The sequence below is a fragment of the Otolemur garnettii genome, unplaced genomic scaffold (genome assembly GCF_000181295.1).
Source record: "Otolemur garnettii isolate 467f Iridium unplaced genomic scaffold, OtoGar3 scaffold00367, whole genome shotgun sequence".
NCBI lineage: Eukaryota > Metazoa > Chordata > Mammalia > Primates > Galagidae > Otolemur > Otolemur garnettii.
The window spans coordinates 182,159-201,367 of NW_003852762.1; the positions used below are offsets into that span (position 1 = coordinate 182,159).

The 19,209-nt window shown below is 39.1% G+C and overlaps 1 protein-coding gene across 1 annotated transcript in view; it reads left to right on the forward strand.

The window, feature by feature from the left end:
* Positions 1–19,209, forward strand: part of LOC100946492 (disintegrin and metalloproteinase domain-containing protein 32-like) — a gene marked incomplete at its 3' end in the record, with an annotated part of 182,841 nt that overhangs the window by 143,734 nt on the left and 19,898 nt on the right. The window contains exon 9 of the mRNA XM_012813948.1: positions 2,245–2,381. Within this exon, the coding sequence (XP_012669402.1) occupies positions 2,245–2,381 (137 nt within the window). The remainder of the gene's footprint in view (positions 1–2,244; positions 2,382–19,209) is intronic.

The following is a 19,209-nucleotide window of genomic DNA, read 5'->3' on the forward strand; positions in this document are numbered from 1 at the left end:
AAAAAAACTCAAATAACCAAGACATTACTCAGAAATAAAAACAAAGCAGGAGGAATCATGCTACCAGACCTCAGAATATAGTACAAATCGATAGTGATCAAAACAGCATTGTACTGGCACAAAAACAGAGAGGTAGATGTATGGAACAGAACAGAGAACCAAGAGATGAGCCCAGCTCCTTGTCGTTATATGATCTTTGACAAGCCAATTAAAAACATTGGCTGGGGAAAAGATTCCCTATTTAATAAATGGTGCTGAGAAAACTGGCTGGCGACCTGCAGAAGACTGAAATTGGATCCACACCTTTCACCTCTAAGTAAGATAGACTCTTACTGGGTTAAAGATTTAAATTTAAGACATGAAATTATAAAAAAAACTACAAGAAAGTATAGGGAACAGTTTTGAAGAAATAGGCCTGAGTGAAAATTTTATGAGGAGGACCCCCTGGGTAATTGAAGCAACATCAAAAATACACTACTGGGACCTGATCAAACTAAAAAGCTTCTGCACATCCAAGAACACGGTAAGTAAAGCAAGAAGACAGCCCTCAGAATGGGATAAGATATTTGCAGGTTATGTCTCTGACAAAGATTTAATAACCAGAATCCACAGAGAACTCAAGTGTATTAGCAAGAAAAGAACAACTGATCCCATCTCAGGGTGGGCAAGGGATTTGAAGAGAAACTTCTCTGAAGAAGACAGGTGCATGGCCTACAGATATATGAAAAAATGCTCATCATTCTTAGTCATCAGAGAGATGCAAATTGAAACTACTTTGAGATATCATCTAACACCAGTAAGATTAGCCCATATCACAATATCACAGATGCTGGTGTGGTTGTGGAGGAAAGGGAACACTTCTACACTGTTGGTGGAATTGCACACTAATATGTTTCTTTTGGAAAGACATCTGGAGAACACTTAGAGAACTAAAAATAGACCTGCCATTTGATCCTATAATTCCTTTACTAGGTATATATCCAGAAAACCAAAAATCACACTACATTAAAGTTATTTGTACCAGAATGTTTACTGCAGCCCAATTCATAATTGCTATGTCATGGAAGAAGCCCAAGTGCCCATCAATGCACGAATGGCTCAATAAACTGTAGTATATATACACAACATGGAATACTATGCAGCCCTAAAGAAGGATGGAGACTTTTCTTTCTTTATGTTTACATGGATGGAGCTGGAAAATATTCTTCTTAGCAAAGTATTTAAAGAATGGAAGAAAAATACCCAATGTACTCAGCCCTACATATGAAAGCTATAATCCAATTATAGCCCAAGTATATGGAGAAAAGGGAGAAGGAGGGAAAGGGAGGGGGGAGGATGGGTAGAGGGAGGATGATTGGTGGTATCAAGCCTATGGTTCATATAAGGGTACATGTGAATCTTTCTAAATGAAGAATATAAATGTCTTAACACAATAACTAAGGAAGTGACATGAAGGCTATGTTAACTAGTTTGATGAGAATATTTCAAATTGTATATAAAAATAGCACACTGTACCCCATGACAGTATCAATGTACACAGCTATGATCTAATAAAAAAAATAAAAAAATATTTATTACTTGTATCGTCACCATAGCAATTATATGTCTTGATATTTCTGAATATTTGGCCTCTTCCTGAACCTTATTTTACAACAGCTTTGAGAAATCATGATGTCATTGCATATCATGAATTGCCAGTATTCATTTCTCTGTGGCAAGGGAATTATTTGTGTACTTATTAAATACATGAGTAGCCTAATACAGGAATGTTATAGAGGATCTGTTTTCTGTGGTTTCTTTTGATACCAGTTATTACATCAATGAATGTCCCAGCAGGCAGCAGATAGCATAACTTAAATTGGGTTATTTGGTTATGTAGCCACTTCATGGGCTGGTAGGAGGTCATATGAACTATTTGAAATGAATATCAAGCTGTTTAAGAAATTGGGTGAATCAAAGATTAGGATCCATATAGCTAAAAGTCTAATGTAAATTTTCTTCCTAAAAACAGCTACCTAAAACTTGTTAGGTATTCAATTGTTAAATTATGGCAAAGGTTGGCATAGACTCAGTGTGCCTGTTATTTCAGTAAAATGTAATAAGAAGTGGTTCAGCTTCTTACTTGTTCAAGGAAGTATATTAAGACTTTGATAAAATAATAAGAATATTCATAATTAGAAAAATATTTTTTGCCACCCTTAAATGAATTTTCTTTACTCAGAATTTTCTTTGTTGTTATTGTAGTATTCCAAGGAGATAACTCTGGAGGCATTTTCAATTATTGTGACCCAGATGCTGGCACGTAGTTTTGGAATATCATATGATGACCCAAAAGAATGTCAATGTTCAGAAACCATCTGTGTAATGAATCCATATGCTATGTAAGTTTTTAAAACAAATTTATTTATTGGTTATGTTTATTTTGTTTTAAACATTTTAAGGTAAACATTTCAGTATTTATTTGTAGCACAAAGTAGGTATAAGTGGACTAAGTTCACTATAAAATATAAATATATCTTGAAATGTAAGAATAATATGGAGGAAAGTTTATCATTAAAGATAGTCAAAGATAAACCCAATATACATCAGATTTTATAATATACACTAGCAAAAGAATTTCCTTAGGATGTTTATTTTATGAATGCATTTAGTAAGGATCTTTAAAAATAGGTCAGCAAAAATTTTTGATTTTGTTTTAAACATAGTTTATTTTGTTAAAAAACTACCCTGAAGAATAAGAAGTCATAGTTGGTCCGATATTAAATACATATGTAAAATTTGGGGCGGCATCTGTGGCTCAAAAGAGTAGGGTACTGGCCCCATATGCCAGAGGTGGCGGGTTCAAACCCAGCCCTGGCCAAAAACTTCAAAAAAAAATTTTTGTGTGTGTGTGTGACTGTAGGAATTACTTGATTATGCTTAGATTTGGTTTTCTCATCTTTAAATGGGAATAATTATGCCCCTTTTCTCATTATACAGAATTATGTAAGAATAAAATAAGAAAATAAAAGGAGAAATGTTTTCTAAATTGTAAAATTCTTTAATTATGTTATGGATTAGCTATAATTATCTCTAAATTTACCAATGTTCCCAAAATAGTATATCAGAGAAAAGCTATAGCAAGTGTGATAAGTATTTTTTTAATTATTAAATAATAAACACATAGATTGTGTATACATTAATGCAATTATGGGGTACAATGTGCTGATTTCACATAGAATTAGGAACACTTACATCATACTGGTTAATATATACCTCATTTTGTTTACTTAATTATTGTGTTAAGACATTTATATTCTATACTAATAGATCCAACATATACCCTTGCATTATGCACCATAGGTGTGATCCCACTATTCACCCTCCCTTGATCTGACTGCCCCTTCCCCTCCTATCCCCCTCCTCCCTCCTTCATCTTAGGCCATAGTTGTGATCTATTCTTCATGTGAAAGTATGAGTGATTGTATGTTGTTTTCATAATAGTACTGAGTACATTGGATATTTTTTTCTTCCATTCTTGAGATACTTTACTAAGTAGGATATGTTCCAGCTCCATCCATGTAAATGTAAAAGAGGTAAAGTCTTCATCTTTTTTAAGGCTCCATAATATTCCATGGTATACATATACCACAATTTATTAATCCATTCAAGGGTCAATGAGCACTTGGGCTTCTTCCATGACTTGGCTATTATGAAATGAGCTGCAATGAAAAATTTGGTACAAATATCTTTGTTATAATGTGATTTTTGGTCTTTTGGGTATACACCTAGTAGAGGAATTACAGGATCAAATGGAAGGTATACTTTTAGATCCCTGAGTATTTTCCATACTTTGTTCCAAAAGGGATATATTAGCTTACACTCCTGCCAGCAGTGCAGAAGTGTTCCCTTTTCTCCATATCCATGCCAACATCTATAGTTTTGGGATTTTGTTATGTGATCCAATCTTACTGGAGTTAGATGATATCTCAAAGTGATTTTGATTTGCATTTCTCTGATGATTAAAGATGATGAGCTTTTTTTCATGTGTCTGTAGGTTATGTGCCTGTCTTATTCAGAGAAACTTTTGTTCAAGTCCCTTGCCCACAATGAAATGGCATTACTTGTTATTTTCTTATTAATAAGTTTGAGTTCTCTGTGGATCAGAGGCATAAATTGCAAATATCCTCTCCCATTCTGAGGGCAGTCTGCTTGCTTTACTTACTGTGTTCTTGGCTGTGCAGAAGCTTTTCAATTTGTTCAGATCTCAGTAATGTATTTTTGGTGTTGCTTCAATTGCCTGGGAGGTAGGGGGTCATCATACATGAAGTATTCTCCCAGGCCAATTTCTTCAAGTGTTTCTCCTGCACTCTTTCCAAGAATCTTTATAGTTTCATGTCTTAAGTTTAAATCTTTTATCCAGTAAGAGTCAATTTTTGTTAATGGTGAAAGGTGTGGATCCAGTTCAGTGTTCTACAATTTGCCAGCCAGTTCACCTGGCACCATTTGTTAAATAGGGAATCTTTTCCCCAATTTATATTTTTGATAGGCTTATCAAAGATCGAATGATGATAATTGTCTGGTTTCATCTCTTGGTTCTCAATTCTGTTCCGTACATCTACATCTCTATCTTTGTGCCAGTACAAAGCTCTTTTGATCACTATAGATTTATAGTATAGTTTGAAGTCTGGTAGCATGATTCCTCTTGATTTGTTTTTATTTCTGAGTAATGTCTTGGTTATTTGCGGTTTTGTCTGTTTCCATATAAAACAAAGTACTAATTTTTCCAGATATTTAAAGTATGACAGTGGTGCTTTGATAGGGATTGCATTAAATTTGTAAACTGCTTTGGGTAATATGGAAATTTTAACAATGTTGATTCTTCCTAGCCATGAGTATTGTATGTTTTTCCATTTCAGATCCTCAAATACACATACATTTTTTCAACTTGTCTATTGTATTTTTCAGAACCAGGATTTCTGTATTTATTATTATTATTTGAATCTCTTTGCTATTTGTGCTTTCAAAACAGGTACTTTGAATTATCTGTTTGAGAGTTTATTCATCCCCTTTCTCCTCCCCCAGGTTTGGCCACTTGTGCCTTATTTATTCCATTTGGTGAGGTTGTATTTTTATGAATGCTCTTAATACTTATGGATGCACATAGATATCTGGTCATTGAAGAATTATGTATTTATTCTAGTCTTCACTGTCTGGCCTTGTTTGTCACCATCTTTCTTCAGTAGTTTCCTTTTTGGTTTGAGATGGGTCTAAGTGTCCATGGCCACTGTCCTGGAGTCAGAGGCTATGGAGTTCTGTTTGGTGCTGTGTTTTACTGTGATGGGGTGGGGCTGGTACTGGGTTCCCAGGCAAAATCTCATATATACTCCCTTCTGCCTCTCTTAAGACAACAGATTCTCTATGTTGCACTTCATGGGATTGCTAAAGGGAGAGTGTAGGCAATGTGAGACTGTTCTTCCTGCCCACTTCAATGCATCTTTACCCGTTTTTTTTTTTTTAATTGAATGGTAACTATGTACATTAATGCACTTCTGGGGTACAGTGTGGGGTTTTCACATGCAATCTGAAATACTTCCATCAACTGGTCAACACAGCCTTCATGTCATTTTCTCAGTTATTGCTTTAAAACGTTCACATTCTACTCTTAGAAAGATTCACCTGTACCCCTATAAGGTAAACCTCAGAAGTAATCCCTCCAAACCCCCTCCCTCCACCCATTCCCCCCTCCCTTCTCCCTCTTTACCCGTTTTATGCTAAAAACAGTTACTGTGATCTCTTACTTGGTTTCTTTAGGTATTGGGAATGTTTCCTTTCCTGGATAGTTGCTCAATTTGATGTCCTTGCAGGGGGATGATCACTGGAGTATACTCTTCTGTGATCCTGTTTTACCTTCTCCTCTGCATCTCATGTGTTATAGTCTCAATTTCAGGAAAGTCTTCATACATAAATGAGTTCTGAAATGGAAAGAGGAAAGAGGCACAGAAAATGGCAACAGCTGTAAATGTAGGAACTTAGGGAAAATTCATGGTTGTGGTTTGCTCACCTAACTCATTGCATCCTTTTATGAAAAGGCAAAAATATTTGAAAGGAGAAAGTGGTTATCATTTACCCTGATACACTGAATTATTTTATTGATATTGCTTTCTCTAAGTTTCTTACTAATTTAATTAAGTCTAGCAAAAAGTTAGAAATTTTGAAAGTATGAAAGTTTGGTCAGAAAATATAGGAAACCATTTTGAGGTATGGAACACATTGAGGGGGGTCAGGGGCCTTGGAATCCCTCACCTACTTGCCAATGTTTGTTTCTAAGCCTCAGTTTTCTATTAGAAAAATGATGATCATTATAGCTATGTCATGCAGTTGTTTGATGATGCAAGAAATGAAATATATTAAAATATAATAAGTTATTGCTTCTCAGTCACCACTCAGGTACTCACTCTAAGACTCACTTTAAGAGTTAAATCTTGAAAAATGGGAGAAATTTAGGCTGCATTTGGTGAGAAAATTTTACCTGGAGTTGTGGCTCAGAGTGTGCTGTGAGGCAGTGGCGGGCTTGTTGCTGTGTGTGAACTGAGGGCCCAGGTCTGACAAATTAGCCAACTGTTGTGCGAGCTCCTGGCAGGAGCCATGGGCGGCAGGTGCTGCAGAGAGCCACCCTGGGAGCCACAAAGGTCTGAGTGATGAGGAAGCCTTGTTGCAATTTTCTGTTTTCGGGAGAAGAGCATTGAGTAGTTTGCCTAGAACTTGGGCGCTTCCAAACAGTATGTAGCAGTCAGATTTAAGAACTGGTTGGAGTGGATTTGCCACAGTTTTGGCAGTGGTAGAGATGGTGATTCTGGGAAAGTCCTGGCAACAAGGGATCAGCAGCCATTATAGAAAGGTTGTGAGAAGGTCTTGAGGATGGACCTCCTATAGGAGCATAGCCATCTTAGTTCTGTCTGCTGGAATCGGACCTCTGCACCCCACAGGAAGTGTTTTCTTGGGACACGGTGAGACCTGCCTCTGAAGGAGTCTGGAGAGATCTGAGTCCAAACCCAGTGAAACCTGAATGCTGAGGAAATAATCAGGTGATCACCACAGACATTAAGTTGGGGATCAGGTCTATGCCTGGGATCTAGAGAGAGGTTATCAGCTGTGTGGTCTGTCCCCTAAAACTACAGAGCCACCTGATGTCCTGACAATATATTGCAACACAAATGTTGCACCCTACTAAAGTTGGACCCTCTCACCATATATATATGTGCTTATATGTATATAGGTACATATAACTAGTTTATTATTATTTTTTCTTCTTCTCTCGTTGTTAGTAACTTCTTTCTTTTTCTTTGCTTTTCTTCTTCTTCTTCTTTTTTTTGTTCCTTCGTTCATTTGTTCATGAGGTTACTTATTTTTGGTTATTAGAGCTTTTGGTTATTTTGTATTGATGTATTTTGTTTCTTGCTTATTTGTATGGTTGGTTCTTTTCTCTTTTATAAAAATTCTTTATTAAATCATAATTGTGTACATTAATGCATTTATGGGGCACAATGTGCTGATTTGATATACAGTGTGGAATGCTTACATCTAACTGATTAACATGACCATCTCCTTGCTTACTTATTTGTTGTGGTTAAAAACATTCATACTCATTCTTAGTAGTTTAGAAATGTATCATTGAATTATGCACATTAGGTTGGATCCCCCCAAATACCTTACCTTCTTAACTTCTATTTTTACTTTCATCAAAAGCAAGTGCTCCTATACTTTTTGTTTATAGTATTTTAGACTCATTTATTCTCTCTCCTTATACCACTCCTGTACATTCTCTCTTCGGACAGAGACTCTTCTACCTTTGTCATCACTCCCACATTAATCACCTCTGCAACACTTAAGATATCCCCTCCCCTTTTCCTGTCTTTCTCCTTTCTTTCTTTACTCCATTTCCCTTTCTATCCTCTATTAGATACAATAGTATTTTTAATTTCCTTTATCCATTCTTATCTCATTTATTTATTTTTTCTTTCTTTCCTTTTTATATTGCTGAGAGCTGGGGGGATACAACTATGGTCTGGCAGGTAGGCCACATCAGTGCTCTGGCTCAAGGGGGCTAAAAGACCTTTCTACTTCTGGCTCTAGGAAGATAGTTATTGGCAAGACCAAACTGCAGAATTTTTCTATTTCATTTTCATTCTTAAACTTTCCTTAGTAATGTTTGCTTTTGCACTTTTCTTTCCCTGCCTAGTTTGAGCAGAGCAAAAGTCGGCCTCTGCTCAGGCTGGTAAGGACCACCTGATTTTGTGGTCCTCTCAGTCCAGCCCCCTCAAAACCTTTGAGTTACAAATGTGGCCTTAGCACTGTGCTGATCAATACCATTTCTTCTGTCACTCTCAGCCTCTTTTCCTGACCTCCTTCTCTCCTGTTCTCTAAGTTTCTTTTTTGTTTTTCTTCTATTACTACCCCTTCCTTTTTTTCTTTTCTTCTTTTTCCTTTCTTTTAAACTTTTTTTTGGTCTGTCTTTCTTTTCCTTCTGTTTCTCCTGGGCTGCTCCTTACCTTTCTCCTCATTATGACCTCACATGAAGAGGTCTCTTCATCACATAAACTTCAAAACAAGGTAATTTGAAGAAAGGAGGAACTGAGAAACAAAAAGGTGTGCAGAGAGGTGAACAAGAAGAAAGCACACATAAGGAGGATAGAAAAACTCAGGCACCATGAAAAGCAAAATAGAGCAACTCCTCCAGAGGATCACAAGGCATCTTTTACAGAAGACTCTTTCTATAAAGAATTAATGGATCTTACAGGAAGGGAATTTAAAGTAAGGATGATTAAGACAATAAAGGGAATAGATGAGAAAATGAAAGAGAACCAAAAGGTGGATGAGAGATATGTAGAGTCTAGAAAGGACATGGATGAGCTTAAGGAAATGTAGGAGACAATCAGGGAGTGTAAAGATGCAGTAGAAACTATAAAAAATAGATTAGATCATGGAGAAGAAAAAACATCAGATTTAGAAGATAAAGTGTTCAAGTTAACACAGGTAGTTACAGCATCAGAAAAGAAGAGAGAGGAAGCAGAGCAGGCTATTAGAGAACTATGAGACTCATGAAGTGTTCAAAGATATGGATAATAGGAATCTCAGAAGGGGAAGAAGATTAACCCAAAGGTATGGAAACCCTACTGGAGACTATCATAAATGAAAACTTTCCAAGTTTTACTAAAGATCCTGACATACTCCTTCAGATGGATATTGAACCCTGAGTCATCTGAACTCCAACAGAGCTGCCCCAAGACACATTGTAATGAACCTGTCCAAAGTCAAGATGAAGGAGTAAATTCTGACAGCAGCTAAGAGTAAGCACCAATTGACCTACAGGGGCAGAGCCATTAGGATGACTGCAGACTTTTCAACTGAAACTTTCCAAGCCAGAAGGACATGGTCATCCACCTTCAACATACTTAAACAAAATGATTTTCATCCCAGAATCCTGCTTCACACTAAACTTAGCTTCAAGATTGATGGAGAAATCAAATAATTTACAGATATTCAAGCACAGAGGAAATTCATCACAACAAGATCAGCTCTACAGGAAATACATAGACCTATTCTCAAAACTGAACCCCACAATGGACCACCACTAAAGTAAACACCTAGAAGCCAAAGGCCAAAGCTTCACTTCCAAAATGGAGCAAAGGATAAAACTATGCAAACAGGCTATCTCAAAATAAGATGAATATAATTCTCTCAATACATGTCAATGGATTGAATTCCCCACTGAAGAGGCACAGGTTGGCTAACTGGATTAAAAAAACACAATCCATCTATATGTTGTGTCCTGGAGACACACCCAGCCTTGGAGGACAAATCAAGACTCAGCATTAAGGGATAGAAAACAGGATTTCAAGCAAATGGAAATCAGAAGAAAGGAGGGGTTGCAATCTTATTCTCAGATGCAAAAGGATTCAAAGCAACTATAAAGCATGCACTGTGGAAAAGAATTCCACTCAATAAATGGTGCTGGGAGAACTGGGTATCCATGTGTAAAAGACTGAAACTGGACCTCCACATTTCTCCACTCACAAAAATTGATTCAAGATGGATAAAATACTTAAATGTAAGGTATGAAATGATAAAAATACTCAAAGCATGAGAAAAACACTTGAAGATATTGACCTGGGGAAAGACAATATGAAGAAGACTTTTTTGCAAAAACAACAAAAATAAACAAATGTGACTTAATTAAACTGAAAAACTTCTGAACAGCTAAGGAGACAAAAACCAAAGAAAATAGACAATCTACACAATGGGAAAGGTTATGTACATATTTTGAATTGGACAAAAGCTTCATAACTAGTATCCATGGAAAACTTAAATTAATCAACATAAAAAAGACAACAATCCTTCATATCAATGGGCAAGAGAGATGAATAGAACGTTCTCTAAAGAAGAGAGAGAATTGTCCCAGTCAGTGCCCACTCTCTAGTGGGAGAGGGGAGGTTTGATAGAGGGAGGGTAACCAGTGGGACCACACCTATGGAGCATATTGCAAGTGTACACATCAAATCTATCAAGTATAGAACATAAATGTCTTAACACAATAATCAAGTAAATGAGGCAAAATCTATATTAATTAGTTTGATATAAGCACTCCAAATTTTATAAAAAAATCAACACATTGTACCCTGCATATGCATAAATGTATTCATGATCTATGTATATATAACTTAATAAAAATAAAGCAGAAAAAAGAAAAAAGAAAAAAGAAATACACTGGCTCCATGTAAAGGCCAAGGTATTGCCCAGCTGGGGAAGAAGGATTCACAGAAGTGCAGTGAGAAACGGGATCATCAACTGGTACTCAGCAGCCTGGGCATGGAGATATGGCAACCTGCCATACAGGGTGCACTATAGAAGAGCTGTGATTCCCTCATCGCATTAAATTAGTGTTCATTTGAATTTGACTAGTCTTGTGCTTCAGTTTGTATTTGAATTTATTTAGACTTTGAAGAAAAAAAAATCCTTTTACCATAAGGACATTTGCACTAGATGGTTTATTGCATCTCAATTTACAATCACCAAAATGTGGGAACAATCTAAATGCCCACCTACCAGGAATGGATTAACAAGTTGTGGTATATGTATACTGTGGAATACTACTCAGCCATTATAAAATATGGAGACTTAGCATCTTTCATATTAACCTAGATGGCAGTGGAACACATTATTCTCAGTAAAGCATCACAAGAATGGAGAAACAAGAATCCTATGTACTCAATTCTGATATGAGGACAATTAATGACCCAGTTACATGGTGGCTTGTCAAAGATCAGGTAATGGTAGGTAGCTGGATTAATCTGTTGGCTCTCTATTATGTTCCATATATCTGCCTCTCTGTTTTTGTGCCAATACCATGCTGTTTTAATAACTATCGATTTATAGTATAGTCTGAGGTCTGGTAGCGTGCTTCCTCTTGCTTTGTTTTTATTTCTGAGTAATGTCTTGGCTATTCGAGGTTTTTTCTGATTCCATATAAAATGAAGTATTATTTTCTCAAGATCTTTAAAGTATGACAGTGGAGCTTTAATGGGGATTGCATTGAAATTATATATTGCTTTGGGTAATATGGACATTTTAACAATGTTGATTCTTCCCAGGCATGAGCATGGTATGTTTTTCCATTTGCTAACATTTTCAGCTATTTCTTTCCTTAGAGTTTCATAGTTCTCTTTATAGAGATCTTTCACGTCCTTTGTTAGGTAAACTCCCAAATATTTCATCTTCTTTGGCACTACTTCAAACGGAATAGAGTCCTTGACTGTTTTTTCAGCTTGGTTGCTGTTGGTATATATAAAGGCTAGAGATTTATGAGTGTTGATTTTGTAACCTGATACGCCACTGTATTCCTTGATCACTTTTAAGATTTTTTTAGTTGAATTGCTGGTGTTTTCCAGATATACAATCATATCATCTGAAAAAAGTTAAAGTTTAATCTCTTCTGTTCCTATATGGATACCCTTAATCGCCTTTTCTTCCCAAATTGCAATAGGTAGAACTTCCATTACATGTTAAATAGCAATGGGGACAATGGGCAGCCTTGCCTGACTCCTGATCTGAGTGGAAATGATTTCAATTTAACTCCATTGATTATAGTATTGGCTGTGGGTTTACTATAGATGGCCTCTATCAACTTGAGAAATGTCCCTCTATACCAATTTTCTTAAGTGTTCTGATCATGAAAGGATGCTGGATATTATCAAAAGCTTTTTCTGCATCAATTGAGAGAATCATGTGATCTTTGTTTTTTAATTTGTTTATGTGATGAATTACAATTATAGATTTACGTATGTTGAGTGAGCCTTGAGATCCTGGGGTAAAACCCACTTGGTCATGGTGTATAATTTGTTTGATGTGTTGCTGGATTCTGTTGGTTAGGATCTTGTTGAATATTTTCACATCAATATTCTTTAGAGATAGTGGTCTACAATTTTCTTTTCTTCTTGGATTTTTTCCTGGTTTGGGAATCAAGGTGATGTTTGCTTCATAGAATGTGTTGGGTAGTATTCTGTCTTTTTCAATATTTTGGAAAAGGTTGAATAATATAGGTACTAGTTTCTCTTTAAAGGTTTGGTAGAATTCTGACATGAAGCTATCTAGTCCCAGGCTTTACTTTTTGGGGAGATGTTATATAGCTGATGCTATTTCAGAACTTGATATAGGCCTGTTCATCATTTCCACTTCATTCTGGCTAAGTCTTGGGAGGTGGTGTGCTTCCAAGTATTGGTCAATTTCCTTTAGACTGTCATATTTCTGGGAATAAAGTTTCTTGTAATATTCATTAAGGATTTTTTGAATTTGTAAGGGGTCTGTTGTTATTTCATCTTTACCATTTGTGATTGATGAGATTAGAGATTTTACTCATTTTTTTTTGGTTGGGTTGGCCAAAAGTTTATGGATTTTGTTGATTTTTTTCAAAAAACCAACTTTTTGATTTGTTGATCTGTTCTATATTCCTTTTGTTTTCTATTTCATTTAATTCTTCTCTAATTTTGGTTATTTCTTTTCTTCTGCTGGGTTTGGGATAGGAATGTTCTTCCTTTTCCAGTTGCTTGAGATGTCCCATTAAGTTGTTAACTTCCTCTCTTTTCGTTCTCTTGAGGAAGGCTTGCAATGCTATAAATTTCCCTCTTACGACTGCCTTTGTGGTATCCCAGAGGTTCTGATAACTCGTGTCTTCATTATTGTTTTGTTGTAAAAATTTGGTAATTTCCTTCTTAATCTCATCTCTGACCCATCTATCATTCAGCATAAGGTTATTTAGCTTCTATGTTTTTGTATGAGACTGCAAATTCCTGTTGTTTCTGAGTTCAACTTTTATTCCATGATGGTCTGAGGGATGCATGGAATAATTTCTATTCTTTTAAATTTACTGAGGTTAGGTTTATGACCTAAGATGTGATCGATTTTGGAATATGTTCCATCAACTGGTGAGAAAAATGTGTATTCAGTTTTGTTAGGGTGAAAAGTTCTGTACATGTCTGTTAGGTTCAAAAGTTGAATAGTTAAATTTAAATCTAAAATTTCTTTGCTCAGCTTCTTATTGGAGGATCTGTCCAACACTGCCAAAGGAGTGTTGAAATCTCCCACTATGATGGAGCTGGGAGAGCTCAAGTTGCTCATGCCAGTTGGAGTCTCTTTTATAAATTGAGGTGCATTCTGGTTGGGTGCATAGATATTGATAATTGAGGTCTCATCATATTGAGTATGGCCCTTAACAAATATAAAGTGGCCATCTTTATCTTTGATTACTTTTGTTGGTTTAAAACCTATTGTATTTGTGAATAAAATTGCAACACCTGCTTTTTTCTAGTTTTCATTAGCCTGGAATACAGATGAGCATCCCTTCACCCTGAGTCTATATTTGTCCTTTAAGGTAAGATGAGATTCTTTAATACAAAAGATGTTTGGTCTGTGTTTCTGTATCCAATTAGCAAATCTGTGCCTCTTTAGAGGACAATTTAAGCCATTCACATTGATTGAAATTATTGATAAGCCTGGTGAAATATTGGTCCTTGAGTTGTTCGAAAGTCCAGTAGACATTCTTAATCCTTTTGCCATTGAGGAAGTTGGAATGTGATCAAAAGTTTCTGGGTGAGTTTACTTTTGTGGTGGAGGATTGCACTGGTCATTATGGAGTACAGGTTTGATAATTTACTGCAAAGCTGGTTTAGTTGTGGTGAATTTCTTCAATATGTGAATGTCGTTGAAGTAATTCATTTCTCCATCATATATGAAATTCTGTTTAGCTGGATACAGGATCCAGGGTTGAAAGTTATTTTGTTTTAGGAAATTAAAAGTCAGTGATCATCCTCTTGTATCTTGGCATATTTTAGTAGGGAGATCTGCAGTTACTCTAATACTATTTTCCTTGTAGGTTATGGTTTCTTGCATCTAACTGCTTTCAGAATTTTCTCTTTCATCTTAGCTTTAGTGAAGTTAATTATGATGTGCCTGGGGGATGCCTTGTTCAGGTTGAGTTGTGCTGGGGTTCTGAAACTATCTGCTATCTGAATTTCAGAATGTCTTGGCATGTCTGGAAAGTTCTCTTTCATAGTTTCATGAAGAAGAGCCTCTGTGTTTTGTGAAGCAGTTTTGTCGCCTTCAGGGATTCCTATAAGGCAAATATTAGTTTTCTTTGAATTATCCCACAGCTCTCTGAGAGAAAGATACATTTTTTTCCATTTCTTTTCATCTTTGTGCTCTTGGGATTGTTCAAAAGCTTTGTCTTCAATGTCAGAGATTCTTTCTTTAGCCGGTTCCATTGTGTTATAGAGAGATTCTACCATATTTTTCAAATCTTTGAAGGCTAGGAACTCTTGCCTCAATATTTCAAAATCTTTGATCATTTTATCTTTGAAATCATTGAATTCTTGAGATATCTTTTTAATAATTTCTTGAGACTTTTTTTGAATAATTTCTTTAAGTTCTAGCTCTTTCCTTTCTTCCATTCTGTTAATCTTATTTACTATCCACATTCTGAACTTGATTTCTGACATTTCAACCATTTGTTAATGAGTGGGATATTTGGATGCATCTTCCACATCCTTCCTTAGGGATGTTGATCTACTCTGGTTATTCGTACTACCAGAGGTTTTCTTCTGATTTTGCCCCATGCTGGATTTATTCCATTTGGCTAGGTGAGCAGGTAAGAGGAAGGCTCTGGGAGTAGTATTTTAATAGCCATTTTAGGCAAAAGCTCGGACTGGTGTCTGTACCTTTTCCTCTAGGGCTTTGCTGAGGATATGTATAGTGCTACCATGTAAGAGCCTGGGAGCCTGCGTGTCTCTATCTTGCTTTCCACTCATCTCTGTTCTAGTTTAGAAAATCAATTACTCTGGGTTAAAATCTCAGCTGTGGAGAAATATCAGCGATTAAGTCACCCCGCTCCTCGCAGGTGACAGTTGGGAAAGGAAAACCACACCTTCCCACAGCCACATCCCCAGGATACTGCCTGATAGTTCTCAAGTGATTCGCCCAGTTCAAGAGATCTAAATCAAGTGTCCCAGTCAACACTGGTCTCAAGTGGGGTAATTTAAAAGGTCTCTGGCAACTATACAGCGGGGATCTTCTGGAAGCTCGAATATGACTCACTTCAGTGCTCTGTGGGTTCAGAGGGACCTACCCAGCAGGATAAATTAATCTAGAAAGGTTGATGCCTTGTTCCCCACCTTATACCTTTGTCACACCCAATCACTGGAGACCCCTCAGTGCTGTGACCCAGTTGCCCAGTAAGTGAGTGTGGCAGGGATTTGTGTCTGCCAGAGTCAAAGTAGAGTCAATGCCACCTCCACTAAGTTACTGCTCTTTGTCTCCAGCCAGCAAAGGGAGCTGAAGCCTGTCTGTTGTGGGCACTCAAGAACAGTTGGAGAATGTTTCACCTGAAGACAATTTAGGCCTGAGAAAATCCAGAGAGCACTAGAGAGTCTCCCTCACCCACCAGTTAATTTGCCCAGTTCAAAAGATCCAAACCTATTGACCTGATCGGTGCCCACTCTCTAGCTGGAAAGGTCTCCAGCAACTAGATAGTGGGAATTTACTGGTCACTCAAGTGCGGCTTACTCTGATGTTCTAAGGAGTCAGAAAGGCTCATTCAGTAGATGATTTGGAGCAAGGAGGCTGATGTCTCTTCCCCCCCTTGCTCGCCCTTCACCACCGAACTCTAGTAACCCCACCACCAGTCTCTGTTAATCCAGACTCTGTGGCCCAGTCCTGTCCAAGAAGCGAGTGTGTCAGGGTTTTGTGCCTGCCAGAGTCCAAGTAAAATCAATGCCTCCTCTACTCAGTGACCACTCTTTGTCATCAGCCAGCAGAGGGACCTGAAGCCTATCTGTCTCAGGCACTCAATGGCAGCTGGAGAATATTCCACTTGTGCTCAATCTAAACCTAGAATTTGTTTTCTTGAAGTTGTGACTTGCCTAGGTGGAGAAGATGTGCATTTATCTATCTCTTCTCTCAGCTCAGCTCCCCTCCTTCAGCTCCGTTGGATTCTTTCTGGCTGCTGTCTCTGCCTTTGAGCTGGAGTTTATGTTGAAAGCTAGCTCCAGGCAGCCCTCATACCCTGTTCCTCCAAATTCTTATTGAATGTGAAAATTGGAGTAAGGGAAAATAGCCAACCTGAGGATTTAGTAAAGTACAGAACACATTGAAACCAAGAGAACAAATGAACAGACAAAAATGCTACCAGACACTCAAGCACACAGATGCACAGACAATCAGAAATAAGTAAACAAACAGGCAAAATGAAAATAAAACAAAACGGAGAAGCCAAGATGGCAGACTGCAGCCAGCTTCCCACAGAGGCTCCCATCCAGAAGGAGACTTAAAGGACAAAAGTCTGGCAAGTAAGCTGTTGGTTTGGAGCTGAGTCAAGAAAGTAGATTGAGGAACCCATGACAACTGTGCTGAGGCAAGCTGTGACCCCAAAAATACAATCAAAAGGTACAAAATCCACCACCAGCGGTGGTGGCGGAATCTTCCGCTCCTAGAGCCGTGCATGCCACAATTGGTGCCAGAGGAGCCAACTGCTACTGGCAGGCCCATAATTTCTTCCTAGAGCCACACGTGCCCGTGGGGGCAGTGTAGGAGTCCCCCACTTGGGGCAGGCTCAGAACTGCTTGCTAGAGCCAGGTGCACTCCTTGGGGAAGTGGCAGAGGAGTCCCCAACTAGGGGCAGGCCCAGAACTGCTTGCTAGAGCTGCATGTGTCCTGTGGGCAGTGGTGGAGAAATCTTCCACTCTGGGTGGGCCCAGAACTGCTTGCTAGAACCACAGGTGCCCTGCAGGGGCTGGCAGAGGAGTGATCCACTCTGGGCAGCCCAGAACTGCTTTCTAGAGCCCAGCGCACACTGCAGGGGCTGGTGGAGGAGTCTGTTGCTGCAGGTGGGCCCAGAACTGCTTGCTAGAGCTGTGTGTGTCCCATGGAAGGCTGCGGAGGAGCCCTCCATTCTGGGTGGGCCTAGAACTTCTTGCTAGAGCCACGCGTGCCCCACAGGCAGCAGCAGAGGAATCCCTGCTCTGGGTGGGCCCAGAACTGTTTGCTAGAACTGTGTGTGTCCTATGGGTGGCTGTGGAGGAGTCCTCCATTCTGGGCAGGCCCAAAACTGCTTGCTAGAGCCATGCGCACCCCACAGGCAGTGGTGGAGGAGTCCCCCACTCCAGGGGGGCCCAGAACTGCTTGTTATAGTCAAGCACCCCATGGGCAGCAGAGGAGATCCCAGCTCCAGGCTCCCACTCTTGGTGGTCCCAGAACTGTTTGCTAGAGCCACGTGTATCCTGTGGGCAGTGGTGGAGGAGATCCCTGTTCCGGGCTCCTGCACCAGGAGGGACCAGATCAGCTAGCTAGTGCTGCACACGTCCAGTGGGTGGTGGCAGAGGAGTCCTCCGCTCCCCATTCCACTGCCCCCATGGTTGCCCTGGTGGGGGTGAACTAGCACTGATCCAGCTGCTGCTGCTGTTCCCCTGCCCCGCTGGTTGCTCCAGCAGGGCTGAATAGGACTGATCTAGAAGCATCAGATGCCCTGTCCCCCAGTCACCCCAGTGGGGCTGAACTAGAACTGATCTGGCTGCTGCTGTTCTCCTGCCCCCCCCGCCACACCAGTGGCCTGAACAAGGATTGATCCAGCTGCCGTCATTCCCCTGTTCTGCCCCCACCCCATGTCGCCCCAGTGGGCTGAAGTAGGACTGATTCAGCTGCTCTTGTGCTCCGCACAGCTGCTGTCATTCACCTGCCCCCTGGTAACCCTGGTGGGGCCGAACTAGGACTGATCCGGCTGCGCAAGTACCCTGCACCACCGCTGCAGTTCCTCTGCCTCCCCATCACCCCAGTGGAGCCGAACTAGGACTGATCTATCTGCTGCCTGTCTCCTACCCACCTGGGGCCCCTGCAGGCTGAACAAGGTCGGATCCAGCTACGCATGCTCTGGTGCAGCTGCTGCCATTCCGCTGGGCCCTTGTTGCCTCAGTGCCCAACAACTGGGAGAAGATGACAGACACGTGCTGTCTCTCTGGGCAACCAGAAGAAGCCCTGACTGAACGGTTCTGATAAGGTCTCCAAACAGGGTAAACTCTGCATGGGGTGGAATCAGTGGAAAAACTCTGGCAACTTGAATAACCAGAGTAGATCAACTCCCCGAAGGAAAAATGGGGCAGATGCAATTGAAGCCCCCATCAATAAACAGATGGTTGAGATGTCAGAAATCGATTTCAGAATTTGGATAGCAAATAAGATTAACAGAATGGAAGAAAGGAGGGAATTAGAATTTCAAAAAATTATTCAAAAGATTTCTCAAGAGTCAACGATTTCAAAGATAAAATGATCAAAGATTTTTAAACACTGAGACAAGAAATTGTAGCCCTCAAGGATCTGAAAGATACTGCGGAATCCCTCTGTAACAGAGTGGAATAAGCAGAAGAAAGGATCTTTGACTTTGAAGACAAAGCTTTTGAACAAGCCCAAAAGTGCAAAGATCAAAAGAAATGGAGAGCAAAAATGGATCTTTCTCTCAGAGAGCTCTCGGACAATTTGAAGAAAACTAATATTTGCCTTATAGGAATCCTTGAAGGTGATGAAGTTGCTTCACAAAACACAGAGGCTCTTCATGAAATTATGAAAGAGAACTTTCCAGACATGCCAAGAGATTCTGAAATTCAGCTAGCAGATAGTTTCAGAACCCCAGCA